The sequence below is a fragment of the Jaculus jaculus genome, chromosome 1 (assembly GCF_020740685.1).
Source record: "Jaculus jaculus isolate mJacJac1 chromosome 1, mJacJac1.mat.Y.cur, whole genome shotgun sequence".
NCBI classification, from domain to species: Eukaryota; Metazoa; Chordata; class Mammalia; order Rodentia; family Dipodidae; genus Jaculus; species Jaculus jaculus.
The window spans coordinates 121,502,378-121,529,715 of record NC_059102.1 but is presented as its reverse complement, the minus strand read 5'-3'; the positions used below and the strand labels follow the sequence as shown (position 1 = coordinate 121,529,715).

Genomic DNA, 27,338 nt, shown 5'->3' with positions numbered 1-27,338 from the left:
ATTGCTTTGTTTTATTATAAAATCTATTGTTCATATTTTTGTTGTTCTTGTCACTCTGAACATAACTGGTGGCTGTGTTTGCTTTCTTTTCTGGTCTGACCTGAAATTACTCAAATCTGAAAAATCTTAAACTGTTGCTGTTTTGTATGGCTAATATCCAATAATGATTTCTGCATTTTGCAAAAGTTATAAACACAAAGAATGTGCAACAAAAACCATATGCGTCTGCAAAGCCTTCAATATTATCTGTCCCTTGGCGGGGGAGGGGGGAAGCAAGCTGGCCAATTTCTGATGGAGTGCCTAAAAATGAAGTTTGTTTACCTGCTAAACGGAGTAAAATAAGAGAGTTCTGGGAATCTGTACCTCATAAAATAAATTTATAGGAAACTTATTACAGAATTAAGGTTTTAGTATTTTTTTTTTCTCCACAGCTGAATAATTTGTTTGAGATCCTAAATAAAACTTCTTTTCCCATGAACTATCACCATGGTCACTTATTTGGTGATGGTGATACATCAGAGAGAGGAATGTGTGGACGTCAGTGACAAAAGACCAAGAACAAAATGAGACAGACACATGATTGGTTCACATACAAGGCCCTGTTTGCTGGTTCTTGCCTGGTCACAAGTTGACTAGTCATAGCATAAAAATAAAACTAGCAGCCAGGGACTGGAGAGATGGCTTAGCGGTTAAGCACTTGCCTGTGAAGCCAAGGACCCCAGTTCTAGGCTCAATTCCCCAGGACCCACGTTAGCCAGATGCACAAGGGAGCGCATGCATCTGGAGTTCGTTTGCAGTGGCTGGAGGCCCTGGAGTGCCCATTCTCTCTCTCTCTGCCTCTTTCTCTTTCTGTCCCTCTCAAATAAATAAATAAAAATAAACAAAAAAAAATTAAAAAAGAAACTGGCAGCCGGTGTGGTGGCACACTCCTTTAATCCCAGAATCCCAGATCCCAGGAGCCAGAGGTAGGAGCATCACTGTGAGTTCGAGGCCACCCTTAGACTCCATAGTGAATTACAGGTCAGCCTGGACTAGAGCGAGACCCTATCTCGAAAAACCAAAATAAATAAATAAATAAAACTGGGTTTGAAGAGTGCCAAAGTTCCAGGTTCTGAGACAACATGTTCAATGATGTCATAGAAAAGGTACCCTTATATTCCAGTCAGAATTCATAATTATTGAGACAGCTACAGTGATCTTCCTGAACCAACAGAGGAGTTTCATCAGCAAGTCCCAGGTGTCAGTCATGGTGCAGACCATTAAAGACATGGCAAGTACTCATGTGATTTCATTGACTATTTCAGAAGACAGTCAATGATACTCTAAAAACTCTCTGAATTATTGCCTCCACCCAGTACTCCTTCATTGCAGCATAGTAAGGAAGGTTTTATACATTGTCTTGGCTGTTTTATGGTTTGTTTGTTGTTGTTGTTGTTGTTTTGAAATAGGGTCTCATTAAAAGAGGATTTATATAGCCTAGGCTTGCCTGAATCTCTATGTAGCCCAGGATGGTCTCAAACTCACAATGATCTTCCAGCCTTGGCCTTTCAAGTGCTCACGTAACAGATGTGGTCCCCCATACCCAACTGCGATGTCTTCACGTGTTTGCTTGAGGGATGGCACTGTCTAGAAGAGTAACCAAGGATTTTCTTCTCTGATCCTTCTTGCTTGCCCTGACTCGAGCTAGATCCAAACTAGCTCCTGACACCATGTCCTCTATCTTATTTCACACATTCTACCACTGTTGTACCTGGAAAACTATGAAAGAGAGACCCTGTGTTTTCTTGTACCCTAAGAAAGAGAGCAGAGACCCTGGCCTGCCAACTGAATTGGGATAAGACAGAATTGGCAGTAGCACAAACAATTCCTTGGGTAGATTTTTATAAGCTACTTTCTGTCCATTGCCCAATGTTACCACTAAAACACATCTAAATCTGTAAACGAGGCAGAACTAATTACTTATAAGGCAGAAAATCACCTCCAAAGGAGAGGCTAAGGGATGGTTGCATTTAAGAATGTGTAGGCATTTGGGCATAAAGAGTATGAGACAAGAGCTGGAGAGATGGCTTAGAAGTTAAGCGCTTGCCTGTGAAGCCTAAGGACCCCAGTTAGAGGTTTCATTCCCCAGGACCAGCCAGATGCACAAGGGGGCACACGTGTCTGGGGTTCCTTTGCAGTGGCTAGAGGCCCTGGTGTGCCCATTCTTTCTGTCTCTCTCTCTCTCCCTCTTTCTCTCTCTGCCTGTCACTCACAAATAAATGAATAAATAAATAAAAATAGTATGGGACAAAATACCAAGCACATAGTAAAAGGGCTATTCTTATTGCAATTCCAATGAATAAAGGAAAACCAAATCTTAAAGAGAGCATGCTATGTCATAGATTCTTCACTCATCCAGTAAAGATTTCATAAGTACTTACCAGGTACAAATGAAGGGCTGGGGAGGAACAGGAACTTGGGGAAATAAGCCAAGTATAAAATAGCTAGTTGTTTATAAATCCAGGGTCTCAGGACAAAAGACTTTAATTAGATGATATCAACATTTAATAGATGGGACTGGCCTGTCATGATCATGCACAACTTTAATCTCAGCACTTAGGAGGCAGAGGTAGTTTGAGGCCAACCTGAGACTCCATAGTGAATTCCAGGTCAGCCTGGGCTAGAGTGAAAAACTACATCAAGAAAAAAAAAATAGATGAGACTGGAGACGTGGCTCAGTTGGTAGGTGCTGGCCTGACATGCATGAGGCCCTGGGTTCAGTCTCAAGCACATATAAACCAAGAGTGATGGTACATTCATAATTCCCAGCATGCCAGAAGTCGAGGCAGGAAAATCAGAAGTTCAAGTTTATCCTTGACAATATAGTGAATTTGAGGATAACTTGGGTTACATGAGACCTTGCCTTTAATAAAAAACAACTCAGTGACTGGGGAATGGCTGAGCAGTTAAAGGTATTTGCTTGCAAAGCCGGCCAACCCAGGGTTCAATTCCCTAGTACCCATGCACCTAATGGTGCATGCAACTGGAGTTCTTTTGCAGTGGCAAGAGGTCCTTATATGCTCCTCTCTCACTTTCACTTGCTTACTCTCTCTCTCTCTTTCCTACCCCCTCTCTCCCTTTCTCTCCTTATAAATAAATAAAATATCTAAAACTTTAATGGAAATTTTATTGGATACACTTAGCAAGAAGCATGTCAGCTCCTAAAATCCTTAATGAAAGTAAGGAATTGACTAGATAGGACATTCATAACAATCACTCTCCCAAAACAAAACAAAAAAATGGCTCAATAGTAGCTGGTTAAGTAAACTAGTACTTCTCATTTTAACTTCACTGTTATATATTTGCCCTTGTTTACAAGTACCAAACACAGATATTCACCTTAACGTTTGCTCTCACCTTCCACTTTCGTTTCCTCCTGGTTGATCTCAATTTCTATGCAAAGATAACTACAATTTCCAAACTCTATTGCCAACCCACTGGGTGAATGGACTTCTAATTGTTTCTGTGGATCTGTCACCACTAATGTGTACTTATAAAGAGTACTATATGCAACCTCGGACACATTTAGAAAAGGTAAGGTCATTTTGTTTCATTTTTTTCCTTACAAGAACTTATGAGATTCAGTGATTATGTGCGTTTCCTCATGTCTGTTCTGGTTTCAGAAAGAATTGAAAGCATTGTTGATAGCTGCTGGACACAGACTTGTTGTGGTAGAATTTTCTGCAAAATGGTGTGTTCCCTGCAAAAAAATGCGTCCAATTTTTGAGGTAAGTATCACCAGTATCTATCTCATGTTTGCAAAAGGAACTTAAGTCCCAAAAAGTTTTCCCAGTAACATTTAGAAGTTTTGTACTAGCTTGGTGTGTAGTGGTTTACACTTTTAATCATAGCACCCAGCAGGGCAGAGGCAGGAGGACGCTGTGAGTTCAAGGCCAGCCTGGAACAGTATGAGTTCCAGGTCAACCTGGACTGTAGTGAGACACTTCCTCAGACAGAAAAAGGAAGAAAAAGTGTTTTCTATTAGAGGGGTATTGTTTTTCTGAAGCATCCCAATGAACCAGAAGTAACATACTGGGATCTCATTCAATGTCAGGGAAGATTAGGACTATTTTTCTATGGATAATTCAGCAGAAGAAACCAGCTGTACAAGGGAATGTGTTTTCATATCATAATAAAATTTCAGAGCTCCAAACTTGCAAATATTGGAATAGATCACAAATAAACATTATACTTATTTTTAGCTATAAAGTATAAACATCCCCCCAATTCTTTACTCCTATTATTAGAGCAAACATTAGATTTCTTTAAAAGAAATTATTTTTATACAATTTTATTGAGATATAATTGATTGATTAAAAACTATGAGGTGGAATGGGGAGATGGTTCAATGGTTAAAGGAATTTGCTTGTAAAGCCTACCTACTGGGTTTCAATGACACAGTTCCTACTACCTAAAACCAAGTGCACAATCTCTCTCTCTCTCTCTCTCTCTCTCTCTCTCTCTCTCTCTCTCTCTTTCTCTCTCCCTTTCTCTCTGAAATAAATAAAAAATGAGTAATTTTTTTAAAAAAACTATAGGGCCTGGAAGTTGGATCAGTAAAGGCATTAGTTTGCAAGCTTGCCGAACTGAGTTCAATTCCCTAGCACCCACATAAAGCCAGACACAACGGGATGCATGCATCTGTGGTTCCAACATGCCTATGGCAATGGGAAAAGCAGCCCGGAGAATCCTGAAGCTCCCAGGCTAGATAGACTAGCACACATGTAGCTGCAAAAACTAAACAAGGAGACCCTGTCTCAAGCAAAGAAGAAGGAAACAAACACTGCTACAAGGCTGTCCTTAGACCTCTATGCATGTGTCATGGCAGGTGCATGGCCACACACACACACACACACCATACACATTGTACCCATGCATACAGATATATACACAATAATAAAAACTGTATATCTTTCATTTTCAAATGTCCTTGTGTATTTTTGTTTTGTTGTTGTTATTGTTATTGTTGGTTTTTCAAGGTAGGGTTTCACTCTAGCACAGGCTGACCTGGAATTCACTACAGTTTCAAGGTGGCCTCAATCTCACAACAATCCTCCTACCTCGGCCTCCCAAGTGATAGGATTAAGGGCATGCACCACCACACCTGGCTCCTTGTGTATTTTTTCTTTGCCCCCCCCCAATCCATGGTAAGAAAACAACATAAGATCTTTTAAGAACCTTTTAAGTACATTTTACACTACATTGTAAGCAGAGCTCCCAAACTTATTCATCTTCTACAACTTCGTACCCATTGAGCAGTTTCCTTTCCCTCTCCATCACCACTCTATTTTCTATTTCTATAAGTGCGACTATTGCAGATGCTTCATGTAAGTGAAGCCATGTAGTGCTTATCCTTTTCTGCCTTACCTCTTCAGATCCATTCAATGGCTTATACAGTCCTTTCTTGTGTTTGTCCTACTTTGTTAAATGTTCTCATAAAAGATTCTGCTTAGCTGCAACTATATCTTTGTACTTAGCCTTTTTTCTACATAAAATCATGTTTTCATAGATTCTTCACATTAGGATATTAATTTCTATAGACTGTGCTATCTGATTTCTCTATTGTCCCACTTAAGAGTTTTCATCATTTTATTTGTTGTTAGCAAAATATTCAGCAAAGAATCTCAGGGAATTTTGTTTCACTTTTCCTTATTGTATAAAAGTCTTACATTTACTATGGCCCCCTTTGTGAAACGTATCTCTTCCTTCAAACCTACAGAATCTTTAACTCCTCTATGTCACCACTGAGAATATTCTCATCTATTTTCATTCAAATTCTTTTTTTTGTTTGTTTGTTTTTCAAGGTAGGATCTTGCTGTAGCCCAGGCTGACCTGGAATTCACTTTGAAGTCTCAGGGTGGCCTCGAACTCACAGCAATCCTCCTACCTCTGCCTCCCAAGTGCTGGGATTAAAGGCATGCGCCACCACACCCGGCTTCATTCAAATGCTTAACGTTTCAGCTTTTCTTTTTTGAACTCTTGAATGTACCAGTGAGGCCCTATCTCAAAAGATCAAAACCAAAAACAGAAAAACCAACAAACAACATGAATGGATGTTGACAAAGAATGGCAGCATCTCCGTGGCTGGCGGGACCATGGTGTCATCCACGAACTCAGGCATCAAACGTATGAATCTCCTTCCTTGGCTTCCCAAGTTCTGGTACTAGAGATGGGTGCTACTAGACTCAGCTCAGAATTGTATCTTCTTTAAATATTTTATTTATTTGCTTATTTATTTTCAAGCAGAGAGAGAGAGAGAGAGGATGATAGAATGGGCATGCCAGAGCCTCTAGCTGCTGCAAAGGAACTCCAGATGCTTATGCCACTTTATGCATCTAAGTTTATGTAGGTACTGGGGGGTCTAACCTAGGTCATTAGACTTTGCAGACAAGCACCTTAACTGCTGATCCATCTATCCAGCACCTCAGAAGCTGTATCTTTTTAATCTGCAAAGCACTTCCAAACCACATCATGAGGAACCACTAGAACTCTCATTTCAATCCCAATCCACAAAGTAGGAAGAATTTCCAACAACATAATTCTACGCATCCATTTACAGTGGTTACTTACTCATTGCTTGGATAAAACACCTGACCAGAGACAGCTTACAGAAGAAAGGGTTTATTTCCAACTCACAATTTTGAGGAAAAGTTTCCTAATGGTGGGGGAAGCATGGCAGGAGCACACAGCCTGCACCACATCTTCACAGCATGGAAGAAGTATAGAAAGTGAGCCAAGTGCATGAAGCCAGCAGCCACCTCCTCCAGGAAGACTCAAACTCCCAAAGGCTCCACAAACTTCCCAAGCAGCACCATCATCTGGGGATGAAGAATGAGGCTTAATCACAAACACATGAGGCTGTAGCAAATAGTTTACATTCACACCACTACACCATCCCAGAGTTTCCATGCCATGCATCTTCCTGCTTCTTCTCCATGAGAGAATCCCTGGGCCACCACTCCAGTGACAGCACCATCTGTTATTTATTCCACTCAGCCAAGCATTGGACACCTTGGGTAACTATCATGGAGTAGTCTTGTTTGACATAGGTCACTAGAAATGCTTGCAATAGGATTTTTAAATGAATAGGTCAAGATATTATTGAGTACCTGTGAGATATGGACACAGATGTCTGAAAATAAACCTATGCTAACACTTAGAGGCTCCTACCCCCAGGGCCATTGGCAATGTCTTTGTCACCACTGCTGCCAAAGATGTTCCCAAAGCAAAACAAAACAAAACAAAAGCAGGAGAGACCTGATTCTTCCTCCCCTACACCTTCCATTTCTAGCCAGTGCCTCCCATTGGCAGGATGGAGTTGGAAGTTAGATGGAAAGGGAGTCTAAGCAGAGCAAAGGCAGAGAGGGTAGCAGTGGGTGGGAAACAAGTAGGCTGGTAGCATGAACACATGGATATCACCTCAGCTTGGATAGCATTCCATAGGCACCATCATCACTACCTTCCCAAACGCCTGTTAAGAGGAGGAGGTAAATGTAAGAAGTAAATTTTTGGTTCAGAAAATGGCATTGGCTTCTGGTTAAGATGGTGAAATAGGAACCATGCCAAAACAGCCTAGGGGAGAAAAAGCCAAAAGAAAAAAACCTCACCAAAATACACTCTTCTACTAAAAAGTGAGGTGTATAAGAAATTACCAACAGCAGCAAAGAAGAGAGACCCAGAGCGCCCAGAGCCCCCACAGGCAGGCAGAAGCAGCTCCGGCAGTGGCGGCACCAGGTCCGCGGGGCCACAGCTGCAAGGCTCAGCTTGAGCTGCAGGAAAAGCCAGGTGAGGGGATTTTCCACTCACACCGGAGCTCTTTGCAAGCTCAAGAAAGGTGGAGAACTGCAGCGAACAAAGGAGCAGCAGATTACGAGGTAGAGGATCATGTGGACCAGTGGGATAACTAGAGCCACCATCCACAGCCTCCCCTCTGGCAACAACAGCACAAGTGCCAGCAAGCACCAGAGGCCAGGGGATGGGAGCTCACAGCACCCAGCACGGGCGAACACAGCAGTGATCCAACAACCCAGCCAGCCTACCTGAACCCACAGTGCACCAAAAAGGGACACAAGCAGGAGCGCAGCATAACTGAGACCAAAATCATCCCAAAAGGTAACTGGGATTAAGGTAACAGGTCAGTCCCCACCAAATAAGCCTGGTATATAGGCCTGAACCAGAAATGCTAGTTGCACCTTCCACATCAGAATAAAATATATGTTAAATCTGATGGATGGTCAGATTTGCCATTCTTCAATAAGCTATATTTTGAGCTTGTTATTTATTGCTTCTTGATTTATAGTAGCTTTGTTTCATCTTTTGTATTACATTAGGGAAGGGTCTCACTTGGTCACAAGCTGACTTGGAACCATCAACAGACAAGAAATCTTAACCTCTTTGTTGACAGGATTAAGAGTATGGGGCACCACACACCCTAAGGGACAGTGACATTGTTAGATGATCTGTTTGTCATTATACCTACTCTTTCATAAATACTCTATATTGTTTTTCATTGAATGTGTACATTGTTTAGTTAAATTTTACAATCTTCCTGCATTTTGTTCCACTCAGCCTACTTGAATACTCTCATAGCAGGCAAACCCAACACCTATGTTCAATTTTGTAGATACTCTGAGACCCTTGAGAGCCACACCTAGCACCTTAAGCTCCTACCCTGAAGATATATACCAAGAGATTGATTGATACATCTAATAATACTGCAGCTAACTAGAAAATCCAAGCATTAAACTAATGCAAGATGCAAAAATATATACATTATAACACAAGAAATACCAAAAATCAAGACAATATAAATCCACCAAAAAGCACTAATGCATTAGAAATGACCTCCAGTGACAATGAGATAGAAGAAATACCTAAGAAAGATTTCCAAAGAATGATTACAAATATGCTCAAAGAAGTCACAGAAATGAAAGAGGAAATCAAAGGAATCAAAGAAGACACAGGAAACCAATTTAATGAAATAAAGAGATCAATACATGAATAAGGAAATAGAAATAATAAAGAAAAACCAGTCAGAATTACTAGCAATGAAGAACACAGTTAATGAAATAAAAAAAACTCTGTAGAAAATCTCACCTGTAGAATGGATGAAGGAGAGGACAGAATATCTAAACTTGAAGCCAAGGTGGCAGATTTAATACAGTCCAACAAAGAGAAAGACAAACTAATAGGAAAGTATGAATGGGAATTTCAAAATATTTGGGACATGATGAAAAGATCAAACATTAGAATTCAGGGCATAGTAGAAGGAGAAGAATTTCACTCCAAAGGCATAGAAGGTGTCTTCAACAAATTCATAGATGAAACTTCCCCCAAATTGAGAAAGAGGTGCCAGTGCAGACAAAGGAATCCTTTAGAACACCAACTAGACACAACCTGGAAAGAACCTCTTCTTGCCACATTATAATTAAGCTACCAAACATACAAACCAAAGAAAAAAATATTGAAAGCAGTCAGAGAGAAAAATCAAGTTACCTACAAAGGCAAGCCCATCAGGATCACAGCAGATTACTCAACACAAACTTTAAAAGCCAAAAGGGCTTGGAGTGATGTATTCCAAGTTCTGAAAGATAAAAACTGTCAACCAAGGTTACTTTATCCTGCAAACAAGGTTACTTTATCCTGCAAAGCTATCCATTCAAACAGATGGAGAAATATGGGCATTCCACAACAAAAGCAGGCTAAAGAATATTTGAAGACAAAACTAGCTCTACAGAAAATACTTGAAAGAATCATCCATGCTGAAGAGAAAGAAAAGCACACATATAAGGAACACAGAAAAATTAAACAATACTCAAATACTGGTTAACACAAGAAAGCAAAGGTAAAACCAGAAGAACTACAAAAAATGGCAAAAATAAATATACGCCTTTCAATAATATCTCTTAATATCAACAGTCTCAATACCCCAACCAAAAGACATAGGTTTGCAGACTGGGTTAAAAAGCAGGATCCTGCAATTTGTTGCCTCCAAGAAACTCACCTTTCTACAAAGGATGTGCACTATCTTATGGTGAAAGGTTAGAAAATGGTGTTTCAAGAAAATGGGCCTAGAAAACAATCAGGGGTTGCTATCCTAATATCTGATAAGGTAGACTTCAGTCCAACATTAGTTAGGAAAGACAAGGAAGGTCACTTTATATTGATTTAATTCACATTCCAACAGGAGGGCATTACAATCCTAAACATACATGCACCTAATGTGGGGGCTCCCAACTTCATCAAACAAATGCTATTAGAACTAAGGTCACAGATAACACCAAACACAGTGGTGGTGGGTGACTTCAACATCCCACTCTCATTAATTGGAAGGTCATCCCAGCAAAAAATAAACAGAGAGGCATCTGGATTAAATGAGGTCATAGAAGAAGTGGACCTAACAGATATATACAGGACACTTCATCCAAATGCTGCAGAATATACATTCTTTTCAGCAGCACATGGAACATTCTCTAAAATAGACCATATATTAGGACACAAAGCAAATCTTAACAAATTCAGGAAAATTGACATAATTCCTTGCATTCTATCTGACCACAATGGAATCAAACTATAAATCCGTAGCAAGAAAAGCCACAGAGCATACACAAATTCATGGAAACTAAACAATACACTACTAAATGATGGATGGGTCAATGAAGAAATCAAGAAGGAAATCAAAAAATTCATAGAGTCAAATGATAATGAGAACACAACATATTAAAACCTTTGGGATACAATGAAGGCAATCCTAAGAGGTAAATTTATAGCTTTAAGTGCCTATATTAAGGAATTAGAAAAGTGTCAAGTAAATGACCTAATGCTTCACCTTAAAGCCTTGGAAAAAGAAGAACAAGACAAACCAAAAATCAGTAGATGGGAAGAAATAATAAAGATTAGGGCAGAAATTAATGAAATAGAAACCAAAAAAAACAATCCAAAGAATCAATGAAACAAAGAGTTGATTCTTGGAAAGGATAAACAAGATTGATAAACCCTTAGCAAATGTGACCAAGACAAAGAGAGAAGGGACACAAATTAAGAAAATTAAATATAAAAAAGGCAACATCATAACAGATACTAGAGAAATTCAAAAAATCATAAGGACATACTATAAAAACATATACTCCACTAAGTATGAAAATATGAAAGAAATGGATGATTTCCTTGATTTATATGAACTATCTAAATTAAATCAAGATGAGATTAATCACTTAAATAAACCTATAACAAGTATGGAGATCCGAGCAGTTATCAAAAATCTCCCAACTAAAAAAAGTCCAGGCCCAGATGGATTCATTGCTGAATTTTACCAGACCTACAGGGAAGAACTAATGCCATTTCTTCTTAAGCTTTTCCATAAAATAAAAAAAGAAGGAATCCTACCAAACTCCTTCTATGAAGCCAGCATCACCCTGACACCAAAACCAGGCAAAGATAGAACAAAAGAAGAAAATCACAGACCAATCTCCCTCACGAACATAGATGCAAAAATTCTCAACAAAATATTGGCAAACAGAATACAAGAGTATATCAAAAAGATCATTCACCCTGACCAAGTAGGCTTTATCCCAGAGATACAGGGACGATTCAACATATGCAAATCGATAAATGTAATACATATTGGATTGAAGGACAAAATCACATGATCATCTCATTAGATGCAGAGAAAGCATTTGACAAAATCCAACATCACTTCATGATGAAAGTCATACAGAGACTGGGAATAGAAGGAACATATCTCAATATAATAAAGGCTGTTTATGACAAGCCTACAGCCAACATATTTCTAAATGGGGGAAAACTGGAAGCTTTCCACTAAAATCAGGAACAAGACAATGGTATCCACTGTTCCAACTTTTATTTAATATAGTACTGGAAGTCTTAGCCATAGCAGTAAGGCAAGAGATGCACATAAAAGGGATACAAATTGGAAAGGAAGAGATCAAGTTGTCATTATTTGCGGATGACATGATTCTATACATAAAGAACCCTAAAGACTTTACCAGCAAACTGTTAAAGCTGATAAACACCTATAGCCATGTAGCAGGATACAAAATAAATACACAGAAAATGGCATCTTTTGCTGGGCTGAGCCCAGAGTCTTGGTACACTTTCTGTCATTGAGCTATGCTACTGAGTTGGGAGTTGTAGCTTGAGGATCATGGAAGGTGTTCTCCTCTACAACCTCTCTAAGAACACCATTACACTTCCCCCAACCCACAGAGTAAAGCTGAACCCACTGCACACATTTCATGACATGACTCCTTTGCTTTGAAGCCCTGGTCTTCAGTTTTGCTCTTAGGCTGGTTCTGTCATTAGCCCTTGCTTGACTTTAGCATGCTCCAAGTTCTGGACAGTTGGGAGATGCTGAAATAATACTTGGTTCTCTTTAACAATCTTTTGCTACATCCCTTTTTTGTTGTTGCAGAATAACACTTCTGATGTGTATTTTAATACTAACACTAAGCTAATAGGAGACTTTTATTCTTTTGTTTTGAAGGAAATGTCTTTAAAATACAAAAATGTCGTTTTTGCTAATGTGGATGTGGACCAGTCTCGGGTAAGAATCTTCAATCCTCCTTGTGAATTACTAAACCCAAATGCAATGTGGCTGAGTAGCCCTATCACTAGGATGACATCATTAATGTAAAACAATGTGTCAATTGTTTCTAAATGAACTGTAGCAGCCATCACTACGGTTAATTTTAGAATGCTTTTACCACTCCAAAAAGAAACACTGGACTCTGTTAGTCCATGCAGTTCCCTCTGTCTTCTAGCTATCCCTAGGTAGCCATAAACCTATATTCTATCTACAGACTTGCTTAGTCTGAACACTTTATATAAATGAAATGACATTTTTCACTAAACATGCTTTCAAGGTTCATCCATGTTACAGAGTCTGTTAATACTTCATTCCTTTTTATGGTTGAAAAATATTCCATTGTGTGGATACAACACTTTTTATTTGTCCATTCATCTGCCCAAAGACATTTTGGGTTGCTTATGTTTTAGCTATTGTGAATAATATTGATCCCAACTTTAGTGCAAGTTTCTATGTGAACATGAGTTTTCATTTCCCTTGGGAATATGACTGTAGGTATACTTGCTGATACTGCATTTTGATAGCTCTGCATTTAGTAACTTCTTGAAGAATTGACAAATTTTTCTCAAAGAAATTGTTCCATTTTACATCCTCACCACCATAGTAGGAGAGTTCTGATTTCTCCACACCCTTGCCAGAACAAGTTATTGCACAGCTCTTTGATTATAGCTCTTTATCTTTTAAGGTGAAGCAAAAACTATACTTTTCTAATAGTAACTTATTAGGTATTGTCATTGTTGCAGTCATGAAAATTATAATGTAGTGTGCATACATGTGCATGTGTGCTTGTATATATGTGTTAAAGGTGAACAAAGAGATTTAATGCCAGCAATAGGCATGCTAGTGGGAGCTGTCTAATTCCATTGATCCTAAGGATGGCTAATTTTGCTCAACTCCTAAATAAGAAAAACAAAAACTGCCACTTGGAAGCAGCTTAAAATGCATCAAAACCATTGAAACACTGGCCTATTTTCTTGTCTTTAGGGTCCAAATCTTACAACTAAAGATGAGCTGTGAAGGGAATATAAGGCTTAAAAGAAAGATATATAGGGGCTGGAGGGCTTTATGGTTAAGGTGCTTTCCAGGAAAGCCAAAGGACCCAGATTCTATTCCCCAGAACCCATTGTAAGCCAGATGCACAAGGTGGTGAATGCGTCTGGAGTTTGTTTACAGCAGCTAGAGGCCCTGGTTTGACCATTCTCTGTCTCTCTCTCCCTCTTAAATAAATAAATAAAAATAAAAGAACTTTAAAAAAAAAAAAAGATATGTATAAGCTTTCCTTAAAAATGTGAGATCAGCCAGGCATGGTGGTGCACGTTTTTAATCCCAGCACTCGGCAGCACTCGGGAGGCAAGGTAGGAGAATCGCCGTGAGTTCCAGGCCACCCTGAGACTACATTGTAAATTCCAGGTCAGCCTGGGCTAGAGCAAGACCCTACCTTGAAACACCAAAAAAAAAAAAAGTGAGATCAACATACCATGCCATGTCTCAGGTGTGCTTTCTACAGACATGCTTTCTCCTTCCTAATTTTACAATAGGGTCTTCTATATTGAATTCCCTGAGGCTTCTCTGAAATCTGTCAAAGAGCTTTAAACTGTGCTCCCTTAGCCATTCAGGATCCACTCTGACTGTCCTCCAGCTCTCAGCCCTCTCCTAGAGCACTGGAATGAATAAACCCTAGGAAAACTGCAATGTCCATTTTCCAAAGCCATATTCCTGGAGGTGCTGATGGTATGTTAGAAAAAGTTCTTATATTGGGCTGGAGAGATGGCTTAGCAGTCAAGCGCTTGCCTGTGAAGCCTAAGGAGCCCGGTTCGAGGCTCGGTTCCCCAGGTCCCACGTTAGCCAGATGCACAAGGGGGCGCATGCGTCTGGAGTTCGTTTGCAGAAGCTGGAAGCCCTGGCACGCCCATTCTCTCTCTCTCCCTCTATCTGTCTTTCTCTCTGTGTCTGTTGCTCTCAAATAATTAAATTAAAAAATATTTTAAAAAATTTTTTTAAAAAGTTCTTATGTCTATAGAATTAGGTATAGTTTGACTTTAAGACATTCCTCCTGATAAGCCACCAAGCAACATCATTAGCAAAAGAAATGATACCAAAACTAACTCCATGCCATTTTTCTTTCCAGGAGTTGGCTGAAACTTGCAACATCAAAGCAGTACCCACCTTTCAAATGTTCAAGCAAAACACGAAGGTAAGTTGCTGTGGAAATAAGCAGGGGTAAATTACATTACACAACAATTAGATCATCAGAACCCACTGCCTCCTACCCCTTATGCACCAAAAGCTATAATGTTTCTTGGTGGATGAAACAGCTTCATTTATTTTTAATACCAAGCAATGTAATTCTTAACTTCAAACATTACATATTGGTGGTGGGGGGGAAAATGCATGGCATTGTAAATCTGTCCTCATTTGAGGTGTTCAAATCCATAAGAATTATCCCATTATTACCTCTATTCCCCAGCAGAATTATCAAAAATCTTTCAGAGAAGAACATGATGAAATTCAAACACAAATGTAAAGTCATTAATAACAAGTTAATGTGGAAGTGTTCATTCAAAACTATCACCAGGCAGCCAAGCCTTGTGCCTTTGTATGCAGAGTCTGGACTCAGTTCCCATCATTCAAATACCAACCAGTTCTTCTGCTTCCTAGCTGTGTGGCCTTGAGTAGTTCACTTAGTCTCTTTGCATCCTATCTGTTAAAACAGATATCATAATAAATTTCCCTCTTAGAATTGTTGTGACTATTAAATGCATTAACATGACTGAAGTGTTAGACCCATACTGGCATCAGAGGCTTAACATGTCATATTAGTTGTTGTCTTGAAGACATTAATGGAATATTACTTCTAAAACATTCCACACATGATAAAACTAGTAGCTTCTTATATGACTGGAGGGCAATCACAATTATTCATACTTCATGAAATGTCATTTTGCAACACACTTAGCAGGGACAAAAATGTTCATTGTCTTTTACACAATTGTCTCATCCCTGGCAATGTATGCTACAGAAATACCTTCAGGAAAAATAAGCAACTAAGTGGATAGTAATCATAGTGTTCTTTCTAACACTGAAAATACAAGCCAACTAAATCATTGTGAGTAGAACGGCTGAATGAAGCAAGATATCGCCATCCTGTGAAATAGTGTGCAATGAATATGTGATGAAAATCATATATGGAGTTTTAAAATATCATGCTTATACTTTGTAAAAATTATATCTGTAGTGTGACAAATGAAAACATATGGGAGATAGATCAAAACACTTGCTATGCAAGCATGAGAGTTGAAGTTAAGTTCCCCAGAACTCACATAAATGTATGGTGGGCATGACAGCCACCTGAAATCCCAACACACAAGCACTGGAAACAGGGAATAACAACAAGCTGGCTAGGTAGAGTAGCTGAATCAGCAAGCTCTGGGCTCAAGTAAATGCCAAACTCAGCACAACTAAAGAGGAAAGTGATCAAAGAAGCTACCTGACTTCAACCTCAGACCTCTAAGTTCATACACATGTGCATATGCACCCACCTCCCACACACTGTGTGCCCATACGTATATACACATGCATGCACACCACATACATGTGCAAAAACAAAACACAAATATTGATAGCAGTAGAATTTTATTTTTAGTTGCTACTTTTTGATTGAATTTACTGAAACATAATTAGTAGATATCATTCCCTTCAGTGGACGTTCAGTTGAAATGAAAGCTATTTAACACAAGTACTTTCCATTTGCCCCACCTACATGTCAAATTGCCTGTGTATCATTTATTATCTTGTGCCCCATGTTAGAAATGATAATGCTCTCCTTTTTGAAAAATGATTCCATAAAAATTTACTACATCCCCTCCCTTCTGCTTGTCTGTATTCATCAGTTACCCTCTCTAAACTTAACATTGGGACTTATATTTTTCCATGTGTATCTGTGCTTACTGTCTTTTAGAAGTCCTTAGATTTTTCTCCTGAATGGTCTGCATCCCTTTTCCCATCTTTGGCCATGTACTTTCTTCAGACCCCTTAGGTTTCAACCAATCAGTAAAATCCATCTCCATCAGGAATGGACCCTTTGATCTAGTCAAACCAATTTTGACCAAACCAGAACTAATTCCAGGAGTTTGGTTAAGCAGCTAGGTAAAAGTCTCTTTTGATATTATTAGATTTGAATTTAGGAAGTATCAGGCTGAAACTATTTCAACTATCTTGTCACCACATGGAACCTGATAACAAAGGCACCATGCAGGAAAAGCACTTAGGCCAAGGTACTCATACCATTAAACCCTGAATTTATCCATGCCTGAATCTTAAAATGTTCCCATAGGTTATTCATTTATGTAAAACTTCAGAGTATTTTTCCATTACAACCAAAATATTTGTAGTTAATACATATGTTATTCTCTTAGTCCACACTTGTGGTGGTTAATCTCTAGTTAAGAACCTTATAGGATCTAAAATCGCCATAGAAACAAATGGCTAAGCATGTCTGGAAAGGATTTTCTAGATTATTTGAGGTGGGAAGACCCACCCTAAATGTGGGTGGTACCATTCCATGGACAGAGATTCTGGACTCTATAACCAGGAGATGCTAGGTGACCAAGATTCATTGCTGTCTGCTTTTTGACTGTGAGTGGAATGGGACTGGCTACTTCAAGCTCCTGCCAGCAATGCCTTCCCCATTATGATGAATAATAACCTCACACTATAAGCTGAAATAAATTCCTTACTTAAGCTGCTTCTGGTCAGATATTTGGTCACAGCAATGAGAAAGCAGGACATAAATATGGTAACAGAAGTAGGGTTGTTGTTGTGATAAACCTGACCATGTTATTTGTAGACCTTTGGAACTGGTTTGCAGGAAAAACTTGCAAGAATTTGTAACTTTGCTTATTTTTATTTATTTATTTATTTATTTATTTTGAGAGCGACAGACACAAAGAGAGAAAGAGACAAAGAGAGACAGATTGAGAGAATGGGCGTGCCAGGGCCTCCAGCCACTGCAAATGAACTCCAGATGTGTGTCCCCCCCTGTGCATCTGGCTAACATGGGTCCTGGGGAATCAAGCCTCCAACCCAGGTCCTTAGGCATCACAGGCAAGCACTTAACCACTAAGCCATCTTTCCAGTCCCCCAAAAATTCTAACTTTGGGCTAGAGAAGCACTTGACTGCTATAAGCTAAATGGGCCCATTCAGGTGAGAACTTGGAAGACAAGAATGAAGAGAGAAACACAAATAGTGGAAGCCTGGCTCATGATGTTTCAGAGAGGAACAAAGCTTCTATCAGAAGCTAGGCTAGTGGTAGTTCATGTTGCATGCTGTCAAAGGAACTGGCGTCATTCTGCCACTGTTCTGAAAACCTGAATGATTCTGAACTCAAAAGTAATGGACTAGTTTGCTCAGTCAGAGTAATCTCAAGACAGGATAAGATTCAGGCTGATGAAAATCTGTAGTTGTCAAAGAGATCAGCACTGTAGCAGGTACTTTCCTGTTTCTGGACAAGATACTCAACCTGAATCAACTCCTGGAAGCAAAGGGCTTATTTCTGGCTTATAGTTTCAAAGAGAAGTTTCATCATGGCGGGGGAAAGATAGTAGGAGCAGGAAGCTGGGCAAGACATCTCCACAGCAACAAGGAGGAAGCAGGGAGAGTGAGTTCTGAACATCCAGACTAATAAACCTCAAGGCCCACTCCCACCTCCTTCAGCAAGGCTCCACCTCCCCAAGGCTCTTCCAGCTATGTATTAAGCCAGAGGCTTAGTCACAAACACATGAGGCTATAGGGGACATTTTACATTCAAACCACCACATTCTTCCCCTGACTCTCATAGATAGCAAAAACTGCCACATGGATTTTAGGGGGAAGAACACTTGAAGTATCCACTGTAGCACAAGGGACCTCAGATTTAAATCCACTACTTAGCAACTATTAGAAAATGAAATCAACCAAACTGATGGTACTGCCAGTAAATTCATCTACTTCCCTATATTCTTTTATAAGATAGTTCATTTATTTGAGAGAGAGAAAGGCAGAGAGAGGATGGGCAAGCCAGGGATTCTTGCCACTGCAAACAAACTCCAGACACATGGGCCACTTTGTGCACCTGGCTTTATGTGGATACTAGGGAAATGAACCCAGGACATCAGGCTTTGGAAGAAAGTGCCTTTAGCCATTCAGCCATCCCTTTATTCTAACTGCAGAATTACTCAACAAGCCTCTGACTATAACATGGCTAGCCATGTCCCAGAAAGTTTCCTTGCGAGTTGAATTGTTCATTAAATATTTGTGTAGCATCCTGGTTACAAAGTTTAAAAAATAGACAATCTAAAAGTATTCATACGCAAATGTCTACATGTAATCATTTGAAAACCGCCCCAAAAATTGTAACATTGGCCCCACATGACATACAAATATATAGTATTCTTTTATGCTTAGGTCACCATAAGGTTCTCATTAATACCATCCAGAGATACAGTTACACATTCAAACCATATCACCTCTGAACCTCTCTCACCAAATTCTATCTCAAATGGTCTGTAGAGAAAGTCATGGGAACCAGAGAAGGTTTAGGGTGTGCAGGCAAGAAGTTTATTCATGTGACCCTTCTTATCTCCCAGAACTGACTCTGAAGGTTTTCACTCACATTCACCGTCTTCCTGTGGGTAGAGAAAAATGAAATTCACTTCTTTGAAACCACTTCTGGAAATGAGCAGTACCCTCGCATCCAACACAACTGCAAATTGACTTATTAAAAAGTAATTGAGCTCCATTTTTCCATTATTTAAAAAAAAAAACAGTTCCATTTCTATTAAGGGTTATTACAGGAAATGTCTTCATATTCTGGGAAAACATCTAGCATAGGGCCACTGTGTATTATGCCTTCTTAAATGTTCATGGTCTAAAAGGCTTTATGTACTGCCTCCTAGAACACAGAGTAAGGAAAATACTTGCCTCCCGGGAAATACGATCTGCATCTCTGCATCACATCGGAAGAGTTACAATTTCTCTTTTGTCCATTACTGTCAATGCTTTCAGGATTACCTCCACTGCTCAAATTCAGTGACCCTCTCATCCACAGTGTCCTTGGATTCCTGAATACACATTCCCACACTACGTCACTCTGCGTTTTCACTCTTTTATCTTGCCATTGATTTTTTTAATTTAACTTTTATTGGGAACTGTAATATATGCATATATGACCAATTGGTTGTGTTCTCATTGGGTTATCTTTGTATGTCATGTTCCCTCTCCCCAGGGCCCATAATTCTTGCTCATCTCAATTATTTTAAACACCTTGTGCATCTGGCTTGACGTGGGTCCTGGGGAATCAAACCAAGGTCCTTTGGCTTTGCAGGCAAACGCCTTAACTGCCAAGCCATCTCTCCAGGCCCCCAAACAATTTTTTTTAAAGAGAAATTTGGTCCAAGACCTCCTGTGGATACTTGAAACTACAGATACTACTGAATCCTGTATACAGTATGTGTGGTAGCTTGAATGGATGGCCCCCTATATATTCAGTATTTTATTAAAGCTTATAATTTAGATCTCCAGCTGCCTTACTGGAGGAGGTCTCACTTGGCGGATCCTAGTGCCCAACCCTAAGGTGTGGGGGTGGATCTGGAATTCCAGACTAAAGCTATGCAAAGTGCCTGAGCTTTGCCTGGGGTTCCTGGAATGTGTGTGTGTGTGTGTGTGTGTGTGTGTGTGTGTGTGTGTGTGTGTGTGCTTGCTTATGATGTTGATGGTGGCTTTTCTCTCTTGGCATGAAAATGTGAAATCAGGCCAGCTTCTTCTGCCATTACAGAACTTGCCCTGGATCTGTAAGCTTCAAATAAGTCCCCTGTTCCTCCCATAACTGTGCCTAGTTTGAAAGTTCATTCCAGCAACATGTGCCTATCTACTAAAGTATGTTTTTCCTATCAGTTCTTATTGTAGATATTAAGAATTCATTGTACTTCTTTCTTTGTTTAATAAGCCAAGGATTCTTACCTTTCATGTAAATGTATTTACAACTTCTCTTTGGCATATATGGATTGCTAACATCACTGATATTACACTGAGGGACCATTATTAAGTAAAGCCAAGGTTACTTGAACACAAGCCCTATGAAATTCTGACAGTTGATCTGACAGTGATGACTAAGTGAATAGTGGTCAGGTAGCATATACAATCTGGATACACTGGACAGAGGAGTGATTCACTCCTCAAGCAGGACAGAATGGGATGGCCTGAGACTTCATTATACTACTCAGGATGGAATACAATTAACAACTTATGAAGTGTTTACTTCAGTAATTTTCCATTTAATATTTTTGGTTTATTGTTGGCTTGGTACCTAAAATCATGGGAAGTAAAACTACAAAAAGATGGGGATACTATCATAGCTCACAAATTTGATTTATAGACTCTTCTAAAATCCAAAACTACAAGCTGGAGAGATGGCTCATCAGTTAAAGGCACTTTCTTTCAAAGCCTGAATAAAGCCAGATGCACAAAGTGCCACAAGCATCTGGAGTTTGCAGCAGAAAGAGGCTCTGGCATACTTATTCTCTCCTTTCAAAAAAAAAAATTTTTTTTTAAATCAAAAACTGAGCTAGAGAAATGGTCCAGCAGTTGAGGCATTTGCCGGTAAAGCATATTGATCCTGGTCTGATTTCCCACTACCCAGGTAAAGCAGTGCCTAGAGACCCTAGCATGCCCATTATTTCTCTTTCTCTCTCTCCCTCTTCCTCTCCCAATCTTCTCTGTATCTCTGCTCACAAACTATTTAATTAAACAGTCATGCATTCTAGAAATATGAACAAATGCACATAAACTGACATGGGCAGATAATATTAGGGTGCCACATGACTCTAAGTCCCAACAATGGAGCCACTAGGGTGGCAACTTTGGTTTCATTGTAGGCAGCTGTCTATGAAGTAGGAAAAGAAGAAAAAAAAAGTTAAAAAATCTTAGCCAAGTACTTAAACAAGAATCAACTAAGCTGATTGCATCTTTTATTCTTTGATATTAAGGTTAAATGGTTTCCCAAAGCACTTTGATATACAGTAAGAGCAACAGAATTTGGGCACATATATGCTAATAAGTAAGTTGCTCACAAATAATCCAGAAGAAACCATCTGTGGTAGTTTGAATGTAAAATGCCCCCATAGGCTCATGTGTTTGAACACCTGGTCCCCAGCTGGCATCACTGCTGGCGAAGGCTGTAGACCCTTGCTAGAGGAAGTGGATCACTAGAACCAGGCATTGAGGTTTTATGGAACTGCCCGGCTTCCTCTTTGACCTCTGCTTCCTGCTTACCAATGTGACAAACTAGCTCTCCGCTCCTGCCATAGTGTCCTCCGTCATGAAATTTCCCCTTGAGACTATAAGCCTAACATAAACCCTTCCCTTTTCTTAAGTTGCTTCTGGTCAGGTATTTGTTCTTGGCAATGAGATACAGTGTCTGCTGGCTCATTTAAATGGGAGGCAGCTCTTGCCAATACATCTATGAGTTGTGGGGATCTTATAGAGGACACAAAAGCTATTTCCAACCAGCATCTTCTATAAAGCTGGTATAGTGATGAGAAGAATACCAAGTAGGAAGCAGATAGTATGCAAAAAAAAAAAAAAAAAAGAGGACAGAGGGCTAGAGAAGTGTATCAGCAGTTAAAGGCACTTACTTGCAAAGCCAGATGGCCTGAGTTTGATTCCCCAAGAACCACATAAAGCCAGATGTACAAAGTGGTGCATGCATCTAGAGTTTGTTTGCACTTGCAGGAGGCCCTAGAATGCCCAGACACTCTCTCTACACTCTTTCTCTTTCTCTCTCTCTCCCTCCCTCTTTCTCTGCCTTGAGCAAATAAGTAAAAATATTGAAGGGAAAAAAAAGAGGATAGGACTGGAAGCAAGGTCATACCTTGTATGTCTTCATGGCAGGGCAGGGGAAACAGGTGAAATAATATAAAGTTAGGCTGATGGTGTACCCATACAATTCTTCCCAAATACTTTCTGTTCAGCTACATAAAAATTAGTGCTTGTGGCAGGGTGTGGTAGAGCATGCCTTTAATCCCAGCATTCAAGAGGCAGAGGTAGGAGGATCACCGTGAGTTCAAGGCCACCCTAAGACTAAATAGTGAATTAAGCCTGAGCTAGAGTGAGACCCTGCCTCAAAAAAACAAAAATAAAATAATAAAATAGTGCTTGACTCTTCTCTGTAAAGACTATCTATAACTTGGGTTTTACCATTCTAGGAGTCAGGCAACCATGGATTGATTTTTACATCTTCTTCTTATTTCTGAGTGACATTAGGAATGTAATAAACCATCATAAGGTTCATTTTTCTTCTCTGTGATGAATACTGCATCACTCATCTTTGAATAATTGTCTTAAATTTTTGCAATAATATATAGAAAATGTCTATCCCACAACTTATTTCACACTGTACAAGGTAGCTATTATTAGAACCCAAGGATCCAACTGTGTCCATCTCTCTGAAAACATAGAAACAAATACAAATAAAGTTGACAAGAGATCAATAACTAAAACATCCACATAGGCTAAGTCATCTAAACCCTCAAGAGTTATCTACCTAGTGATACTTGACATGTTATAAACAGTATTAAACCAAGAAGATTTCTGGCTTCATAGGATAAAAATCTCACATGGTCTCAGATGATTGACTGTCAGCCCCACAATCAGCTGATACTATTGACAAAGATTCATTGCAGAAGGGCAACAACTAAGCAAGATGGACGGAGAGCTAGCAAAGTGCCACAGCTATTCATCACCATTCAGCAATCATTAGTACCAACACTAAAGATGCTTTAGCAACTGAAGGGGCCAAGCATGTCTCTTCCCTAGGACAGAATAACTGTAAATTTGTTGACATGGTTTGTGTCCATGTTCTTTAGTGACTGTGATTCATCACCAGACTATAGAACTCATAGTAAAGGTCTTATTGTGATTACCTACATGACTCCTTGTGAAAAATGAGCTAACACAGCAGATCTGGCTACTTACTCCTTGCTTGGTGCTGAAGCAATCCCAACCTTTTAAGTACTTCCAGGACTGTGGCCCTCCAGGTGGGATGCTCATAACCAAGGTGGTTTGAATGTGGATGTATGTCCCCATAGCCTCAGGTATTTTGATTAAGGTTAAGCTTCCTGCCTAAGTCTCCAGAAGCTTGCTGGAGATGTGACTGGGGGGTGAATCTCAGGGTCCAGCTAAGGTATGTTTGGGAGCATATCTTCATTCCAGCCCAAAGGTGTGAAAAGCATGGTTTGAGAATGGATTGTTCACCTTTGTAGTGCTGGCTATTGGTGGTTTTTCTCCGCTTGGCACTATGAAAGGGAGCCGGCTTCTTCTGCCATTGATGGAACTTCCCCTGGATCTATAAGCTTGAAATAAACCTATTTCTCCAATAAACTGTGTCTGGTTGGATCTTCATCCCAGCAACATGGAGCTGACTATGGCAGAATTTTATACCAGAAGAGTGGATTCTTGCTGTGATGGATCTGACCATATGGACTGTGCTGGAGGAATGTGGATGGATTTGGTGCTTGGGACTAAAGAAACATTACAGAGCAGTAAGCCAAATTTTATGAGCTATTCTGGTGAGAATTTGAAAATGGTAAATGCAAAGAGAATTGTGTTAGTTTATGAACTTCAAAGTGGAAGGAAAGACAGCAGAAAACATTGTTAGAACTAGGCTACTGGCATAAAGGCTGGCTGAGTTCTGCTGCCCGTGCCCAGAGAACTTGATTAAGGTTGAATTTGAAAGTAATGGACTAGTGTACTTGGTGGAAAATATGTAACTGGAAGATGTACAATTTATCACAAGAAAAATTCAACCAAGTTTAAAATTACTGACACAGAGACTGGTTTTAGGTTACTAAATCTGTAATTGTTAAAACATTATCACCATTAAGGGTTGGCAAACTTTTACATGAAACAATAGAAAATGTGCATGTGGATAAAATCCACCCAGAAAAGGTTCAATGATAGAAATGCAAACTCATTTGAAAGGAGATTACTGAAAGGAAGAATTTTGAAGTTGCAAGGTCAAGATTTATTTCCTCCTTGGGTTGCCAACTTGGCTCTGCCATTGCACACCTGGGATTAATATTGGAAACATTAAAAATTCATGGAGCCAACATAGCATTGCATACCTTTAATCCCAGCATTTGGCAGGCAGAGGTAGGAGGATCTCCATGAGTTCAAGACCAGCCTGAGACTACATAGTGAATTCCAGGTCAGTCTGAACTAGAGTGAAACCCTACCTTGAAAAAAAATGCATGGAAGTGGGTCATGAAGTACACAGGGTTCAAAAAGCTACCACTGAGATGTGACATGGGAAACAGGGTTGAAATAAACCCTATACTGGAGGTCAAAAATGCCATTGGATAAAAATGGACGATGGTTTGCAATGGAGACCTGAAGATGTATTGGATGTACAAGGACTGTGCAAAGGTTACCATGGAGCACTGTTTTCTCAGGATGAATGTTTTCTCCAGGCTACTCAGCCAGCTAGAAGGATGGATTTGGAAATCCAGAGAGTTTCATCACTAGTAATGGATGTCAAACTTGAACTACAGATATTTGATGTTTACCTGGTGATTATTGATTTTGTATTTCTCTGGTCTCCCTTCTATGCCTTACTGCAATGGAAGTGTTTACTTTGTGTCATTATGTGTTGAAAGTATATAACTTGTTTTGATTTTATAGGACTCACAGTTAGGAGATAGTCTTAAATCTCAGATGAGACTTGGAACTTTGGAACAGTCTTAAAGTTGGTAAAGCTTTTGAGACCTTTGAAATTAGGCTGAATGCAATTTCCACTGTGAGATGGTCATGAGTCTATGGGGGCCAGGAGTGTGGTGATTTGAATGTGAAAGTATGTCCCTCACAGCCTCAGTTATTTTTAAATTGTATTTTTATTTATTTATAAGAAAAAGAGGCAGAAAGAAAGAATAGGCATACCAGGGCCTCCCATCACAGCAATCAAACTCCAGACACATGTGCTACCTTGTGCATCTTGTACAGAGCAGTTTGGTAAGCATAATATATGCATCTAGCCAGGCAAGAGCAGGCTTTATACCCCTAAGGCATATTACCTCCCCTGCCACAGGCTTTTGATTAGGTTTTCAGTACCAGACATGTATTCCCTTCCATAGTGTGGGCCTCCAGTCCAATCCTTATTTTTAAATAACAACTTTCACTATGAACATTTTCAAACATACACAAAAATAGATAATAAAGTGGTAAGTGGTCCCTTCCCCCATTTGGCTCAATAAGAGGCAATTTTTTTTAATATGTCAAAGATATTTGGTTACCTAAAAGAGTCTATTGCTGTTGCTAAGAACATGCAAAGAAGTTGGAGACAATAGTCTCCTAACAAATGGACATCCGAGAGTCAAAATTAGTCTTCACAGTGACTAATGATGCATACATAAAATAATTATAATAAAATGTCTTATCCAGTTGATGTGCAGTTTTGGTTGAGTGAACACTGAAGTTATATTTGGACCAGATGTATGGCCTAAATTGAGTTCATTAATTTTCCAGACATGTGTTGCTAGCGGCCGCAGCACAGCAAACCCCAAAGCATCAGCAACAATAACAACACTAAACAAAAGAGCATAAACAACAAGAGGCCTCTTTGGGGGATGGTTGTAGAAATGTTTATACGTATAATACACTCTCCTAATGTATAGTAATACATTGTCTTTATTTACAAGGATTTGCTGAGGCATTAGATGGTATAAATAAAATGGAAAAATAAGTCTAGCAAGAGAAGTTTATAAAAATACTTATTTATTTGGAAGAGGACAGAGAGAAAGAGAATGGGGCCTCCTAGTTTTGTAAACAAACTCTAGATGTATGCACCACCCTGTGCATCTGGCTTTATGCGGGTAGCGGGAAATGGAACCCAGGCCATCAGGCTTTGCAAGCAAATACCTTCAACCACTGAGTCATCATCACCCCAGCTCAAGAGAAGTTTTAAAATAAACTCTGATCAGCAGATGTTTCTCATTCATTGACTCATTTATTAAGCTCCCAGGTGCATGTAATGCCAGGTAGGGAGACAGAAATAAAACCTTTATCTTTGATCACTGGACAAAGAAGGAAGGCAGCACTGATGATGTGACTTGGTGGCAGAACACTAGCCTAGGTCCTAGGTTCAATTTCCAACATGAGGAAAGGAAAGAGAATAGAAGAAGGGGAGAGACGGAAAGAAACACATAACATCTACTTCCCAAAATGTGATCTACTTCCCAAATGTCAATGATTAAAAGGTGAATGTACCACAACGCAGGCTTAAATCCATTAACAGAGACCTAATTTGTGTAAGATGCTAAAAATATGAAGAAAAAAATAAGGCATGACTTGACCCATGATCTAATAGGGAAGACTGATAACAGAATCAATTATTTAATGGTGGAAGGTATAGAATACTGTGGGATCATGAATAAAAGGTTCAGAGATAATTTCATAAGTCAAATCATCCTGAAGAATAGCTAAGACTGAATGATGAGAAGCAGAAAGTTATAGCATAGCACGTTATGTGTTTGAAATGGTTTATCTATTGTTCAGTGTGTATGTAGTACATGCATCTGTGAATAGATGTCTACACCTGTGCGCATGCTAAAGCCAGAGGAGGATGCCAGCTGTCCTCTTCCATCATTTTTGTACCTTATCTCCTTGATA

The 27,338-nt window shown here is 39.5% G+C and overlaps 1 protein-coding gene across 1 annotated transcript in view; it reads left to right on the top strand.

Moving 5' to 3' along the window:
- The first annotated feature begins 1,246 nt into the window (after positions 1-1,246).
- Positions 1,247-27,338, top strand: part of Txndc8 (thioredoxin domain containing 8) — a 28,444-nt gene continuing 2,352 nt past the window's right edge. Inside the window, exons 1-4 of the mRNA XM_012948437.2 lie at positions 1,247-1,270; positions 3,663-3,767; positions 12,542-12,601; positions 14,772-14,837. Of these exons, the coding sequence (XP_012803891.2) occupies positions 1,247-1,270; positions 3,663-3,767; positions 12,542-12,601; positions 14,772-14,837 (255 nt within the window). The remainder of the gene's footprint in view (positions 1,271-3,662; positions 3,768-12,541; positions 12,602-14,771; positions 14,838-27,338) is intronic.